General features: G+C 42.8%; 1 protein-coding gene across 2 annotated transcripts; it reads right to left on the bottom strand.

The window, feature by feature from the left end:
- Positions 1 to 215: 215 nt before the first annotated feature.
- On the bottom strand, positions 216 to 15364 carry LOC122734719 (myelin-oligodendrocyte glycoprotein-like). 2 transcript variants are annotated; one of them, XM_043975741.1, is made up of 9 exons: positions 14908 to 15364; positions 9561 to 9648; positions 8620 to 8709; positions 7938 to 8279; positions 5074 to 5187; positions 4189 to 4302; positions 3700 to 3825; positions 2896 to 2931; positions 216 to 514 (listed from the first exon to the last, which is right to left on the bottom strand). In XM_043975741.1, the coding sequence occupies exons 3-9, from the start codon at positions 8702 to 8704 to the stop codon at positions 486 to 488; spliced, it is 846 nt and encodes a 281-aa protein (XP_043831676.1). In that variant the 5' UTR covers positions 8705 to 8709; positions 9561 to 9648; positions 14908 to 15364; the 3' UTR covers positions 216 to 485. The 2 variants fall into 2 exon arrangements, with proteins under 2 accessions (XP_043831676.1, XP_043831675.1); XM_043975740.1 differs by lacking the exon at positions 9561 to 9648 and having other exon boundaries at positions 14908 to 15363.
- Positions 15365 to 15700: the final 336 nt, after the last annotated feature.

The following is a 15700-nucleotide window of genomic DNA, read 5'->3' as shown; positions in this document are numbered from 1 at the left end:
GAAATGAAGTATAAGGAAGTGAGAAGAACCAGGAGAACATTGTGCACGGTGACATCAATATTGTTTGATGAAGAACTGTGAATGACTTACCTATTCTCAGCAATACAATGATCCAAGACAATCCCAAAGGACTAATGATGAAACATACTATCCACCTCCAAAGAAAGAACTGATATTGATTGAACACAGACTGAAGTATGCTATTTTTCACTTTATGTATTTTATTTTAGTTTTCTTGTACAAAATGACCAATATGATAATGTTTTACATAATTGCACATTTATAAACTATAGCTGCTTACTGCCTAAGGGAGAGGGGAGGGGAGGGAAGGAAGGAGGGATAGAATTTGGAGCCCAAAACTTTAAATAAAAATATTTATTATAAAAAAAAATAAGGATAATGGAGACAGGGACCAAATCCTCTCCATACAAATGATGTAAGGGCCAAGTTATGAAGTCTATGGTTGTTGCTGCTTCTTATCTGTTTTATCTTTGTGTGCCCAGAGGTATGCTTTCTGCATAAAAACATAAGAAAACAAAAAAGTCAGCTGGTTTGGGTAAGGTCATGGGTCAAATCTTTTAGTTTTATATGAACTGAACCTCTACACAAGTTGAATCCTAACCACAATGTAATGTTCCCTTCCTCTTCAAAGAACTCTTTTGTCATGTGAATAACATGTCTGGATAACATGTCTGGATTGATGAAATAAGCCAAAAAGATATTAGCTAATCTATATAGAAATACAAGACAGGGCAGGTGTGGCTCAGTGAGTCAAGGGCAAGGTGATATGACAAGGGAAAGAATCATCAGGCTACCTTCACTGGGTTCTGAGCTCTGAGAGGTCAGTGTAGTCAGAATAGGAACCTGGAAAGCACTGAACAAATTAAGCCAGTGGCCATTGACCTCCCTATTCTGTTTCAGGCTTCCTGGCTTTTGATCCGATGCTCTCACATAGGTACCTTGCTTCTTCCCCCCTACCCCACTTTTCAGCTTTATTTTGTGAGTTGTCTTCTTTCATTAGAATGTAACCTCTTTGAGGTCAGGAAAATATCTCATTTTGTTTGAATTTTTATCCCCAGCACTCAGTATGATAAGAACTTAATAAAAGCTTATTGCCTGTCTGCATGTTGCTAGGGTCCACTAGGATACAGTTGCAGACAAAATCAGAGATAATTCCTGCTCCTCACACACTCTAGTTGTCAGCTTTGACCACTCATAAGAGAAGAGGAAAGGAATGTGTGTCAGGGGATTGTGAAGACCAAATGAGGAGACTAAAAGGATCAGACTCCTTCAGTCAGTCTGGGAAGCCCCAGGCTTAGACTTAGGAGAGGAAAATGATGGAGGGAATGTAAATATGGTAAGCTGGGGTGTGGGAAGAGGTAGAGGACTGATAAGCAGAATTCCCATGTCACAGTATCAATGAACACATAGGGGTTATTACCTCAAATACAGCCCTGACTGGAAACAGAAATAGATTTAAAAATCATTTAGAAAGAGTTGTTTGTTCTTCATTCTCCAAGAGGACCATGACTTGTACTGAATTGGATTTAAGTGAGAGAGGGCTGTGCAGGGTCACCAACCTTACTCTCTCCTCCAGAGCCATCTGGGTCCACTGGTGAGATAAACATCAGGATGACTGGAGATGGACCCAGATGTTTAAGGCAGTTGGGGTTAAGTGACTTGCATAGGGTCACACAGTTAGTAAGTGTCTGAAGTGAGATTTGAACTCAGGTCTTCCTGACTCTAGGGCCAGTGCTCTATCCACTGTGTCACCCAGCTGCCCCTTTAGAGGGAATACAGGAATACAAACTCTTTTGGGTCACTAGGGGGCCAATGTGAAGTAATGGCCCTGTTCCTTCCTGTTGTCATCTATTATTATACATGGCTAAGGTGGTTTTGTAGTGTTTCTAGGGCATAGTAAAATTGTGAGGGACTTTGCCATGAATACATATGTGGTGGAGAGCATCCCAGGGGGCAGAATATTCTAAAAAGGCCTGGAGGTGCTGGAGAGAAGACATTAGACCTGACTTTGTATCCTGTTTTTGATATTTACCACTTGTGTGACCTTGGGTAAGTCACTTAACATTCCTAGGCCTCAGTTTCCTCAGTTATAAAGTTGGGGGGGGTTGGGGGGAGGGGTAGGACTAGATGGTCTCTGAGTCCCTTCCGGGTCTAAATCGTTGATGCTATTATTTCTTTGGTATTTTGGTAAGAGGGAGAAGAAAAAAAAATTATGGTTACTGTATCTTGCAGGTGGGCAAGATAACTAGAGCTAACCTTTAAAGATGTGCAAAGCACTATAAAAATGTAATTTCATTCAGGTCACACAACATCCCTGTAATAGGATGGTCATATGGAAAGTATTACCATGACCATTTTAAGGATGAGGAATTGAGGTTCAGAGAATGAATGTCAGAGACAAGGTTTGAACCCACGTTTTTCAGACTTGAAGTCTAAACTCTGCCCATCAATTTACGTTTCCTCTCAGAGATTAGGTACAAAAACTCAGGGAGATCAAAAAGCTCAGGGACCAGTTTGGAGATAGGAAGATCAGGAGATCCATAGAAAGCTTGAGCTCAAATCAGAAATAGAGATCAACGTGGTATTGACAACAGGCAAAGGAATTCCTAGACCAATGGCAGAGTTCCCCTTGAGGTACTTCTTAAAAGGGACGGACATCCTCAGCAGGCCTTTGACCTTGGGAAATCTCCTATAAATGGTACAAATCAGGTCTGGGTAGAAGAAGCATAGGAGAAAGGTCCAGGAATCTAGGGGGACTGGAAATCTGGCTTCACTCCTTCCTTTTTCTGAAAACTTGGCTGTTTAAGAATGCCCCTGATGTTCTAGGGCCAGGGGAAAAGACAGAGGTGGAGACAGGAGCTCAGAATTACTTACCTGGCGCTTGTTGGGGTTGGTTTTGAGTAGTGTTCGCTAGAAGGGGACAAAGCATTGGAAGACACCAGTGAGAATGGGTGAGAGAAAGAATGTCAAGGTGGAGAGCTATGGAGAGACCTCAGGTTAGGGGATCATCTTGGGTCTGTCTGTCCTGGGGAAGTTTTGGTATGGGATGGGGGAGTATCACATTCATTTCCAGATGTCTGTACTATAAAGTCCAACATGTGGCTGTGCTTGGTGGGTGGGACAAAGGTTGTTGTTTATCCTTCATTCTCAATGGGACCATGACATCAAGGTGGTGTCATGATTTGCACTGAATTGGATTTAAGTGATGGAGGTCTGTTCAAAGTCACCAACCCCACTCTCTCCTCCAGAGCCATCTGGGTCTAGTGGCAAGATATATATCAGGACAACTGAAGATGGCCATGGATATTTAAGGAAATTGGGGTTAAATGAATTGCTGTAGGTCACACAGCTAGTAAGTGTCTGAAGTCAAATTTGAACTCAGGTCCTCCCAACTTCAGCACCAGTGCTCTATCCACTGAGCCACCCAGCTTCCCTGGGACAAGGAAGGAGAAGAAAAACGAAGAGAGGACCTCATCGAGCCCTTAGATCCTTGAGTCTGCTGAAGATGAAGGAAGACACAGAGTTCTGGCCTCATCATAACCTGAACTCTAAGGCCAACTGGGTCTTTGGTATCATGTCTAAGGGGTAACTGAGAGGAAGGAGGCTTGCTCAGATTTCTATGTGGCCTTTCCTCAGGGAGTCTGAACCCCAAGCCATCCCCAGGTTAGTCCTAGTTACCTCTTGCCTTGCGCTTGCCATGGAAATCAACAGCCACAAATAGGAGTGTTGGCAGTAGAGGAAGGAATGTCAACAATGCCAAATATACCTGGTCCTTCTGTACCCACTCATCCAGGTCTTCCATGCCTGAAAATCATAGCAACCCCAAGTGTACTCAGGCCTCTTACATCAGAGCTTCCACCTCCTTCATCTACCTGTACTCCCAGGCAGAGCCAGGTTCCTCTTCCCCTCCTCCCCAATTGGAACAGAGCCTCATCCCTCTCCACCAATGTCACCCTCCCAATGTCACTCCCAACACATACACAGGCCCAGTGATAGCTTTCGAGGGCATAGAACTCCTTCTTCCTCCCAGGATATTCAGGGTGGGGCTGGGAGGGCAGGTGAGCAATCTGAGCTCTGCCCTTGCCCCTTCTGCATGGCCCAGTTCTGGTGAGCACAGAGGGACAGATACCCTCCAACATCTAGTACGGGCATCCAGTAGGGTCTTACCTCTACAGCCAGACATATTCACAATGTAGTAAATAAGGAAGCTCATCAGCAAACACCAAAACACTGCCAGGATCACCACTCCCAGCTTATGAGTCCACTTCACTAGGAAATTCTCTGAAACACAATGACCAGGCCCAGAAGCGCCCAGTGGACTCCTTGCCATGGCTCCTAACCCCACCCCACCCTATTACCCGACTCCAGGGTGGGGCATTAAATTCAGGGTGTCTTGGCCACATATTTCCTTAGTCCTGGGACACTCACTGACTGGCCTTGGTCAGCTCACAGAACTAATTGATTGGCTGACTAGTACCTGCCTCTTGCTCTACATCCCTGGAGTCCCTGACCAAGTCTGAAGGCCACTGTAGCTACTGGCTGAATATGTCCAGAAAAACTCCAGAATGTCTGGGCTAAAGAATGTGAGGGTTCATGTCTCTTCCTAGTCTCTTCCTTCTCCAAGCTGAACTTCCTTCAACACACCCTAGATCTTCATTCTGAAACCTCACTCCAACACAGGAATTCACACATTGAAAATGCCCCCCACACCTCTAGCCTCTCCTTCTGATTGGACTGTTCTTCCCATATCTTCCATTTAAAGAGGATGCCCAGGCCAGCAGTCTCATTCCTCTGTCTGTACTCTGGATTTTCTCCTTTCATGCCCCTATGTAAGATATATCTATATCCCTTCCCAGATTCCTTTTCAGCTTCCTTTTATGAGCTATCTTCCCCCATTAGAATGTAAGCTCCTTGAGGGCAGGGACCACCTTTCTTTCTACTTCTATTTGTATTCTTAAGGCTTAGCACAGTATCTATCATATAGCAAGCACTTAACAAATGCTACTTGACTGGCTGACTGCCCTCCCCCCTACCTTCCCAATATGGAGTTACCTCTGAACTGGTAGGTTTTCCAGCTGTAGTAAAAGAGGATGCTGAGCTGCATCAATGCCAGGACACCAATCACACTCCACCAGATCGGATAGGTCGTAAACAGGGTTGGTGCCTCTGCAATATAAACCCAACCTTAAACCTCAGTTAGAATTGGGGCTTCTCTCAGTTAGAATCCCAGGTTTTCCTTGAATTCATCCTTCGTTTCTGTTCTCTCTACCAAAGAAAACAATCCCCTTTCTGTTGCAGAAATCATGAGTATCCACAATAGCAGAATGAGGGTCTATAGGTAATGGATGAGTTGAAATTGTAAAAAGGGGCCGACCAATGAGTCCAATCCTAGGGGCCTCCAAGTGTGCTCCAGCGTCATAGCAAGAGATATAGCCAACAGAGATCTGGTATATGTGTGAATTCAGAGAGTAAGTCCAGAATGTCTCTGATGGGGGAATACTGTCTTTAAAGTGAAAATTCACCTTTGTTATGGATTTATTGACCCTCCCTTTCCTGATAATACCACCTATGAAGTGGCCCTTCCTTTTCTTTGTCCTAAACAGTTTGAGTTTCATAGGCAGCCCCCTCATTCTTGTATTTGGTAAATAGGCCTTATCAATTAACCGATATTTATTAAATGCTTTCTATGTACCATAGCAGGAAGCCAGGTAGCTCAGTAGATACAGCACTGGACTGGTGTCCGGAATACCGTTCTTGAATTCAAATCTGACACTTACTAGCTATGTGACCCTGAGCAAGTCATTTAACTCTATTTGCCTCAGTTTCCTCATCTGTGAAATGATCTGAAGAAGAAAATGGCAAACCACTAGTATCTTTGTACTAGTATCTAGTATCTTTGTCAAAAAATAAAGAGAAACAAACAAACAAACCCAAATGGGGTCACAAAGAGTCAGACATGGCTGAAAAAAGACTGAACCACAACTATGTACCATAGATACATATGGAAAAAGGAAAGACAATTCCTGTCCTCAAGGACTTTACATTTTAACAGAGATGGAAACATGGATATAGCAAAGTTTACACAAGATCCATACAGAATAGATGGAGGGTGATCTTAGAGGAGAAGTTCTAGCTAGCATTTTTTTTTTTTTGCGGGGGATTGGGGGTTAAGTGACTTGCCCAGGGTCACACAGCTAGTAAGTGTCAAGTGTCTGAGGCCAGATTTGAACTCAGGTACTCCTGAATCCAGGCCCAGTGCTTTATCCACTGTGCCACCTAGCCACCTCACAGCATTTCTATTTGTGAAGTACTTTTCATATATTATCTCCTCTGATCTTTATAACAACCCAGGGGAGGGGGCATTTAGGTGCTGTTATTACCCCCATTTTATAGAGAAAACTTAAGCTATAAAAGGCAAGTATCTGAGCCAGGATTGAACTGGGAGTTCTTCTTGACCCCAAGTCCTGCACTCTAGTCTCAATACCACTTAACTGCCTTCCAAGGACCTGGACTAAGTCTAAATTGATGTTTTATCCAATTGAACAAGCATTTATTTCATCACCCTATGCATCATCAGAGGTATGTGCATCACCAGTTGGAGAATTTGGGAACCACACAGGATCCAAAAGGGTTGGTGGTGTTGCCCAGACTTCAAGGAGAATATCAAGTCAGGGTGGGAGACTCAGGGGCCAGAAGTGCTGACCCAGGGGTCTGAAATGCAGATTATGAGAAGGACTGAAAATCCACATGACCTAGAGGTAGGGCTCATTCAAGTCACCTTAAGTCTAGAAGCCAAAGAGCCTGATTTAGGATTTACCACAGATAGTCCTGAGGGAAGGGAATGATGTGAGATGAGTCAGTCATGCTCACCTAAAGATCAGGCATTAATTGTCACAGGGTGGGCAATCAATGCACATTTCTGAGTTAAAATTCCTATGGAAAGGGCAGCTAGGTGGTACAGAGGATAAAGTACCGGCTCTGGATTCAGGAGTACCTGAGTTCAAATCCGGCCTCAGACACTTGACATTTACTATCTCTGTGACCTTAGGCAAGTCACCTAACCCTCATTGCCCCACAAAAATGAAATAAAATTCTTCTGGAAAATTCCCCAAACTTGTCCCAGCTAGACCTACAGAAAAAGGAATTTGTCCACCCTAGAGTCACAATGGAGAAGCAGTGAGAAGTAGGGGCCTAGAGACCAAAGGCAAGCTGAAGACCCTTTGGATCAGTCCCAAGGATCTGGTACCCAAGGAAGCTGATGGAATTCACTGAGGCCTAGGGCTCAGGGCTGGATGCTGCACAGCCCCAACAGCTTAAAGGGAGACTATACCCCACATATCCCAAACGCCCCCAAACAGGTTCTTGGGTTAGAGGAGCTCATAACAGATGGGGCCCTACTTCTAAGGGGAAAAAAGAGAGAACACCACGTTAGGATGAGGATAGAACATGGAACAGAGCAGGAGCAAAGGCCCCTGATGGGGAAAGGAGACATGATATAGGTTTGTACAGGCAGCATGGAGTAAGGGAAGAACTTTCCATCAAAGGTAAGAGTCACTAAACTAGACACCATCAGTCAGTCCTACTGAGTTAAAGACATTTGAAGTCCTACGTGAAATGCTTTCCTTCCTCCCCTCTTCCTTGAAGCCTTCCCTGATCTGCCCAGCTGAAAGTGATCATGCGTTCAAAAGTTTTTGTGCTTAGCACATTCTGCCTTGTATCATAGATATTTATGTACATGTTGGATCCCCCTATTAGACAGTAGGAAGGGGCTATTCTGTTTATTACCCTTGTTTTTCCTGTACCTAGCCCAGGGCCTGGCATAAAGGAGGCCCCTTGTAAACTTGTTGTTGAAGAGAATAAGCAGGCATGCCATGCTTTTTCTGATTCAGGAAAACAAACCTCAGTTTGGGACTTACCCATGACCTTCAGCTCCATGAATGCTTCTGATGAATGAGAATAATCATTAAAAAAACACTTATATTGTCCTGCGTCTGAAGATTTTATATCCCGTATCCTCAGTGTGACATTCCCTGCAGTCATGGCATCTTTCACCAGCTCAGTTCTCCCTTGGTAATCAGGAAGCTGGTCTTCGAAATGATCCTCTCCATCTTGATAGCGATGCACTATATTCTGGGATTTGGACCAGACCACTTGCATATCCCTGACATTCTGAGGGGGAGACAGGTAACATGATAATGCTGCCTCTCCTCCCACTGAAGTCTGAAGAGGTGCTGTAGGTCCAAACACTGAGAAATCCCCTGTTCAACAAGCCATAAAGAAGAGACATGGGGTCAGAGAGGAGAACAGAAAAGGGTAGGAGTTGTACTCTATGATACAGGTGGAGCAGAATAGAGTCCAAAACTCCATGGGTAAAGCCAGAGGGAAGGAAGGAGAGAGCTCAGGGGAGGAAAAGGATAAGATTATGAGGACACTGAGAAAGTATCAGGTTAGAGAAAAGGGACTGCTTGTGGAGATGGAGATAAGTTCCTCCAATAAGGAAGGAATGGCTTGGTTGGTAAGGAGAAAAAAGACCAGAATCTCCATGGCCCTTAAGACCTTATTGCAAGGCCCTGGGAGCTAGAAAAAAATCAGTCATACCTGAGGCCTGAGTGGGCATCTCAAGGAGGAGGAATGAGATAAGTAATGTGGAGAGAAAAGCACTTGAGGGATTTATGGTCTTCATCACACCTAAGAGAAAAAGACACAAGAGGATCAATAACATCTCTTCCAGTAACCCCCCTTTTCCTGTCCACATGGCTACCTCCCTAGACCAAGCTCTCATCATCTCTCATCTGGACTATTGCAATAGCCTCCTAGTTCATCTCCTGGCCTTAAGTCTCTCCCCTTTCCAATGTATCCTGTGAGGTTTGTAATCCTGAAGGACAACTCTGATTATGTCACTTCCCTGATGAAAAGATTCTAGAAGCTCCCTACCATCTCTGGGATAAAATACAGACTCCTCTATTTGACATGCAAAACCCCTCATGGTCTGGCTCCCATTCAAGTTTTCAGATTAATTACATATTACTCTCTTCACATGCTCTGTGTCTCAGTCAAATAAGTCTGATGATGAATGAGATGAACAGAACCAGGAGAACAGTGTACAAAGTAACAGCAACATTGTGTGATGATCAGCTGTGGTAGACATAACTCTTCTCAGCAATACAATCCAAGACAATTTCAAAGAACTCATGATGGAAAAATGTTCTCCCCATCCAGAAAAAGAACTGTGGGATCTGAATGAAGATTGAACCATACTATTTTTACTTTTGTGTTGGTTTTTTTGAGGTTTTTCCTTTCTGTTGTGATTCTTCTTTCACGACATGACTAATGTGGAAATATGTTTAATGTGATTGTACATATATAACCTATATCAAATTGCTTGCTGTCTTGAGGATGGGGGACGGAAGGGAGGGAGGGAGAATAATTTGGAATTCAAAATCTTATAAAAATGAATGTTGAAAACTATCTTTACATATCACTGGAAAAAAATAAAATACTATTAAGATAAAAAATATATGATTGGTTATTACACTTATCCCAGTGGTTATTCTAAAACTTTTCTTCTCTTTTAAAAAAATGTATTTTCAGTCAGCAAAAGTCCCTTATCTCTCCTTTTCCCTTTCCCTATTGAGAATGAAAGAAAAACAAAACCCTCTGTATGTCAAGGAAAACAAATTTCCCCATTGGTCATGTCCAAAATATGTGTGTGTGTAGTGTGGAGAGGTGGGAGGCTGGTATTTTTGCATTCTGAGTTCTTCACCTCTCTATCACATGGGTAGCAGATTTCATCATTACTTCTCTTGAATTGTTTTGGCCATACATCAATTGATAAATGGTCAAAGGCTATGAACAATCAGCTCTCAAGGGAAGACATTCAAACTATGTAAAGCCATATGAAAAAATTCTCAAAATCAATAATAATAGAGAAATGCAAATTAAAGCAACTCTTAGATCCCACCACATACTTATCAGATTGGCAAAGATGACAAAAAAGGAAAATTCAAATACTGCAAGGGCTGCAGAAAAACAAACACATTAATGCCCTTTTGGCGGAACCTTGAATTGTTCAAACCACTCTAGAGAACAATTTGGAAATAAGTCCAAAAAGTTACTAGCACAATGGGGCCTATATCCCAAAGAAATCAAAGAAAGAGGAAAAAGTCCTGTATGTACAATAATTTTTATAGCAGTTGTTTTCATTATAGTACCAAACTCAAAACTAAGGGGATACCCATCATTTGGGGAAATTGCTGAACAAATTATGGGATATGAGTGGAATGGAATACTACTGTACTATAAAATATAGAGCAATTGTTTCAGAGAAACCTGGGAAGGTTCTCTTATCAGAACAAAGAAAACAATTTGTACTATAACACCAATATGGTAGAAATAAACAATCTTAAAAGACTTAAGAACTCTGATCAATCATGATTCCAGAAGACTGATGATAAAAAAATGCTACCCACCTCCTGAGAGAGAGGATGATGGACCAATATGCAGGCTAAGACATACATTTTTAGGCTTTGCTAATTGGGAATTTGTTTTGCTTCACTCTGCTTACTTGTTCCAAAAGCTTTTCTTATTTTCTACTCCAACAACCCCCAGTGGAGAGTGAAAGTGGGAAAGAGAAAAAGAAAATAAATGCTCCACAACTGAAAAACAATTTAAAAAATAACAAAACCTTTCCTTGACCATGTAATTAATTACCCACAGTGATCATCTTTCACTTCTACACTGCTGGAAAGAGCAACACATACTTTCTGTCTCTACTTCCTCACCACCTTCTTGTAAACTAGATTCTATCACCATTATTCCTACTGGAACTTCTATCTCCTTTGTCACTAATGATATCCTTACTGCTAAATTCAGTGACCTTTTTTTTTTCTGCCATTATCTTCCATAATCTCTCTAAAACATTGTTAACACTGTTGACAACCTCCTCCTTGACATTCTGTCCTTTCTTGCTTCCTATAGCATTATTATCTCTGGGATCTCCTCCAGCTTTTTTTTTCTTTTTTTTTTTTTTTAGTGAGGCAATTGGGGTTAAGTGACTTGCCCAGGGTCACACAGCTAGTAAGTGTTAAGTGTCTGAGCCCAGATTTGAACTCAGGTACTTCTGAATCCAGGGCCGGTGCTCTATCCACTGCACCACCTAGCTGCCCCATCCTCCAGCTTTTTTAAAAGTCTCTTTTCCTGATGCCATGTCCTCCTCTTGCCACCTAAAGTATGGATGTCCAACAAGGTTCTGTTTTCAGCTTACTTCTCTGTTTTCTCCCTTGGTGATCTCGGCCACTCCCAGGGTTTATCACTTCTATGCAGATAACTCCTAAACCTACATCTTGACCCAAGTCTCTCCCCAGAGCACTCTCCAGTTGCCCACTGAACACCTCTGTACCATTGTCCAGGAAATAACCCAGATGGAGGATACCTCCCCTTCATCATTTCTGTCCAATAACATCTTTCTCTCCCTTCAAGTCCCCTTTCACGTGCTACCAGAAATTAAAACTCAACATGACACAAGTTAAAATGTTCTCCTTCTCCCACTAAATAACCTCTTTCTTCGGATGACATCATCATCCAGTGCCTTCTCATTCATTCAGGTTTGAAACCTTAGAGTCCTCTTTCCTTTCCATCATCTCTAAATTTAAAAAAATGTCAAGTACTGTTGATTCTACTGCTGCATCATCTTTGTAATCCATTTTCTTTTCTCTGTTCCTTCAGCACCATCCTTACTTCACATCCTCATCACTTCTAACCTGAATTACCATAACAACTTCTGAAGCTTTGTACCTATCCCTAATCTCTCAGTTATCTCATCCTTCACCCTGCTGCCAAGACAGAAATTCCTCTGGCATTTAAAGCTCTTTGTAACATAACCCTTTCCTACCTTCCCAGTCTTCTTATACTTTATTCCATACTCCCATCCCCACAAATGCTATGATTCAGCTACACTAGCCTATTTGCTGTACTTTGAACAGGACACTCCACCTCTCATCTCTCTGCCTTTGTGCTGGTTGTACCCCATGCCTGGAAGGCTCTCCCTCCTCATCTCTGCCTCTTAGTTTCCTCAGCTTCCTTTCAGAAATAGCTCAAACCCCATCTTCTGCTGGAGCACCACCCCTCTCTGAGAATGCCCTCTATTTATTCTGTTTATACATTTTGTGTGCCCCTACTTATTTACATGCTGTCTCCACCATTAGTAAGTGAGCAGAAGGGATTGTTTTTGCCTTTCTCTGTATATATGTTGAAATGATCTCCAAAAAAATGAAGTGGTTGGAAAGAGAATTGCACTGGAAGAAGGGAGAGGTAAAATTGGGGGGGGGGGTTCTCACATAAAAGAGGTATATAAGGAAGAGCTTTTACAAGGGAGGGAGAAGGGGAGGACACAGTAGTAGGAAATGCTTGTATCTTACTCACATCAGAATTGATTCAAACAGGAAAGAATACATGCACACACACTCGGTTGTATATAGAAATGTAACTTCTTACATAAATGGGAAATGGGAGGGGAAAAGGATAAGAGAAAGGAGAGGGGATGATAATAGCGACAGTGGATTAAGGGACCTAGTGGTTAGAAGCAAAATAAATGTTTGAGGAGGGACAGAATAAAAAGAGAATAGGAAAGAAGAAAAAAAAAAAGAAGAAAATGGGTTGGAAGGAAATACATAGTAATCATAACTGTGAGTGTGAATGGAATGAGCTCACTCATAAAATGCAAGTAGATAGAATTAGAAATCAGAATCCAATAATATGTTGTTTACAAGAGACACATGAAATAGAAAAACACACAGAGTTAGAGCAAAATATAATATGCTTCAGCTGAAGTAAAAAAGGCAGGGGTAGCAATCATGATGTCAGACAAAGCAAAAGCAAAAATAGACCTAATTAAAAGAAATTGTGAGAAAACTTTGATTGTTATTCAGTCATTTTCAGTCATGTCTGTCTGACTCTTTCTGATTCCACTTGGGACATTCTGGACAAAGAGATTGGAGTGGTTTGCCACTTCCTTTTCCAGCATATTTTATGGATGAGGAAACTGAGGCAAACAGGGTCAACTGAATTGCCCAAGGCTACACAGATAGTAAATATCTGAGACCACATTTGAACTCAGGAAGATGAGTCTTCCTGACTCCACTGTGCCACCTAGCTGCTCCATCAAAGAAACTACATTTTGGAAAAAGGGTACCATAGACAATGAAGTAATATCAAAAATTTTGCCATTGTTTCTCTGATAAAAGTTTCATTTCTCAAATATATACTGAGTATAGATGGAGTTAAATTTATAAAAATAAAAGCCATTCCCCAATTGATAAATGGTCAAAGAATATAAATAGGCAGTTTTCAGAAGAAGAAATCAAAGCTATCCATCAACATTAAAACGCTCTAAATCAGTTGATTAGAGAAACACAAATTAAAATAACTCTGAGGTACCACCTCACACCTATCAGAAATGACAAATAATGGAGGGATGAGGGGAAAATAGGTACAATAATAAACTGTTGGTGGAGTAGTGAACTGGTCCAAATATTCTGGAGAACAATTTAGAACCATGCCCAAAGAGTTTTAAAACCCTGTGACCCAGTAATACCACTACTAGGTTTGTAATTCAAAAATATTAAAAGGGAAAAAGGGAAAGGACCTCTATGTACAAAAATATTTATAGCAGCTTTTTTTGTAGTGGCAAAGAATTAGAAATTGAGAGGATGTTCATGAATTGGGGAATGTCTGAACAAGCTGTGGCATTTGACTGTGATGGTGTTATAAAAAATAATGAAGGAAGGAACGGTTTTAGAAAAACATGGCAAGACCTAAATGAACTAAAGCAGTGAAATAAGAAGAAACAGAGGATCATTGCACACAGTAGTAGCAATGTAATAATGATCAACTGTGAAAGACTTATCTAAACTAATCAATATAATAATTCAAGACAATTCCCAAGGATTTATGATGAAAAAATGCTGATGAATTCTTAATGCAAATTGAAATATAATTTTCTCACTTCCTTAATTTCTTGCTTGCTTTTTTGAAATATGAATAATATGGAAATACATTTTGCATGATTTTACATGTATAATTAATATACTGCCTGCCTTCTCAGTAAGTGGGGGAGGGGTAGGAGGGAAGGAGAGAATTGGGAACTCAAATTTTAAAAAGAAAAAATGCTTAAAACAAACAAATAAATAAATAGATTAATTTTAAAAGGTCATTGGTAACTTTGGAGAGAGCCGTTTCAGAAGTTCAATGACCCGGAAAGCCAGAGTGCAGAGCATGTAAAAGAGGGAGACTAGCTAGAGGGGAAGCAATAGGTGTGGATTGTCTTTCACTAGAATGACCTAGGAGTGAATTGAGGCTAACAGCTTGCGGTCCCTTCAGCTGGTGCCTAGGAGGAATTAAACCCTACGGGGAGAGTGGGTGGTGACAACCGAGAACACAGCAGTCCCTGGGACTCAAAGGGGTGAAAGTAAGAGAAGATTTCAGGAGGTACATTGAGACCAAGAAGTAGTTCTTGTCTTTATTCTGGCAAGAGCCCCCTGAGTCCCCAAATGGATAACACTGTTTTACATTCCTGCTTGCCTACCTAACTGTATACCTACAGAAGTTATTGTAGGTGTTGCTATTATCCATGGGACCCCTGGAAAGCCATTCATTTGATCTGGGGAGTGGCAGGCTGCTACATATGCACAAGGGAGATAAAGAGGGTTGAGGCTGGGGAAAACTGACCCATATATCTTCTGGGGGAGGGAAAATAAGCGACCTCTGAGAGACAGGTTGGGGGGGTGGGGAACCGCGGAGGGGGAAGGGGGGTACAAACCAGTAAGAGTTCCAAGGTGGGAGGGTGTGTGTGCAGGAGGGGTGGAGCAGGAAAAAGGATTTAGCACTCACCCTGGGTCTCTGGATATCTGAATTTCTGGTTCTCTGGAGGGGATGAGTCTACGGAAGGGACAGACGCGTCGAGTCTGAACCCTCAGTACCCGTGAAAGGCTGTCGTGTCCAGGCCTCGGGACTCCTGTTTGGGAATGGGTCTGTAAAAGGAAGGGGCTCTACTGCCGGTGCGGGCTCAAAGGTAGCTAACTGCATGGACCCAGAAACCGAAAGTGACAGTGGGGACTAGGGGCAAAGTAAACTGCAGAACTTGCCTAGAACTCAGGGAAGGTCCCCGGCCCCGCCCTTCCAATTAACCACGCCCGCCTTATCTCCATTGCTTTAGCCCCGTCCCCCGACTCTGCTTCTACTTCCTTATCCTCTTAGCTCCGCCCCCAGACTCTGCTCCTGCCTCCTGATCCTCTTAGCCCCACCCCCTCCAGCCTTTTGGGTCCTCTGAATCTAAAACCCAGAGCAGTCTCCTGGTCCCCTTCTAGACTGGAGGCTATCCTGCGCATCCTTCCCGACAAGGCGGGTGACGCAGTAGGCAGCGGCTACAGCCAGAGGACCACTGAGACAGCGAGGCCTCTTCAGGCTCCGAGTGCTAACTGACTGGGGACTTCGGGGCTCGGATCTGCGGTGCTCTTCTGATCTGACTCCTGATGTAGGGGCTGCGCCGTGTCATCGGAGCCTCGAGTGGAAACCCGTCGAGGGTGAGCCTCCGCCCCCGAGCCTGTCCAGACCCGGCAAGCAAGGGACCGCCTATTCCTCTGGCTCCTAGTTCAGCCCCTCCATCTCCCATTCTTCCCCTGTT

The sequence above is a fragment of the Dromiciops gliroides genome, chromosome 1, assembly GCF_019393635.1.
Source record: "Dromiciops gliroides isolate mDroGli1 chromosome 1, mDroGli1.pri, whole genome shotgun sequence".
In the NCBI taxonomy this organism is placed as follows: domain Eukaryota; kingdom Metazoa; phylum Chordata; class Mammalia; order Microbiotheria; family Microbiotheriidae; genus Dromiciops; species Dromiciops gliroides.
This window is presented reverse-complemented; position numbering and strand designations above follow the sequence as displayed.

Bases quoted from the DNA above. Each gene is read 5' to 3' on its own strand.
- LOC122734719 (XM_043975741.1), bottom strand. From the start codon at position 8,704: ATGAAGACCATAAATCCCTCAAGTGCTTTTCTCTCCACATTACTTATC. The intron at 3,826-4,188 runs GTAAGACCCTAC...TATGATTTTCAG, and splicing joins GAATATGTCTGGCTGTAGAG to GCATGGAAGACCTGGATGAG. The intron at 515-2,895 runs GTAAGTAATTCT...GTTTTTATGCAG, and splicing joins CCAACCCCAACAAGCGCCAG to AAAGCATACCTCTGGGCACA.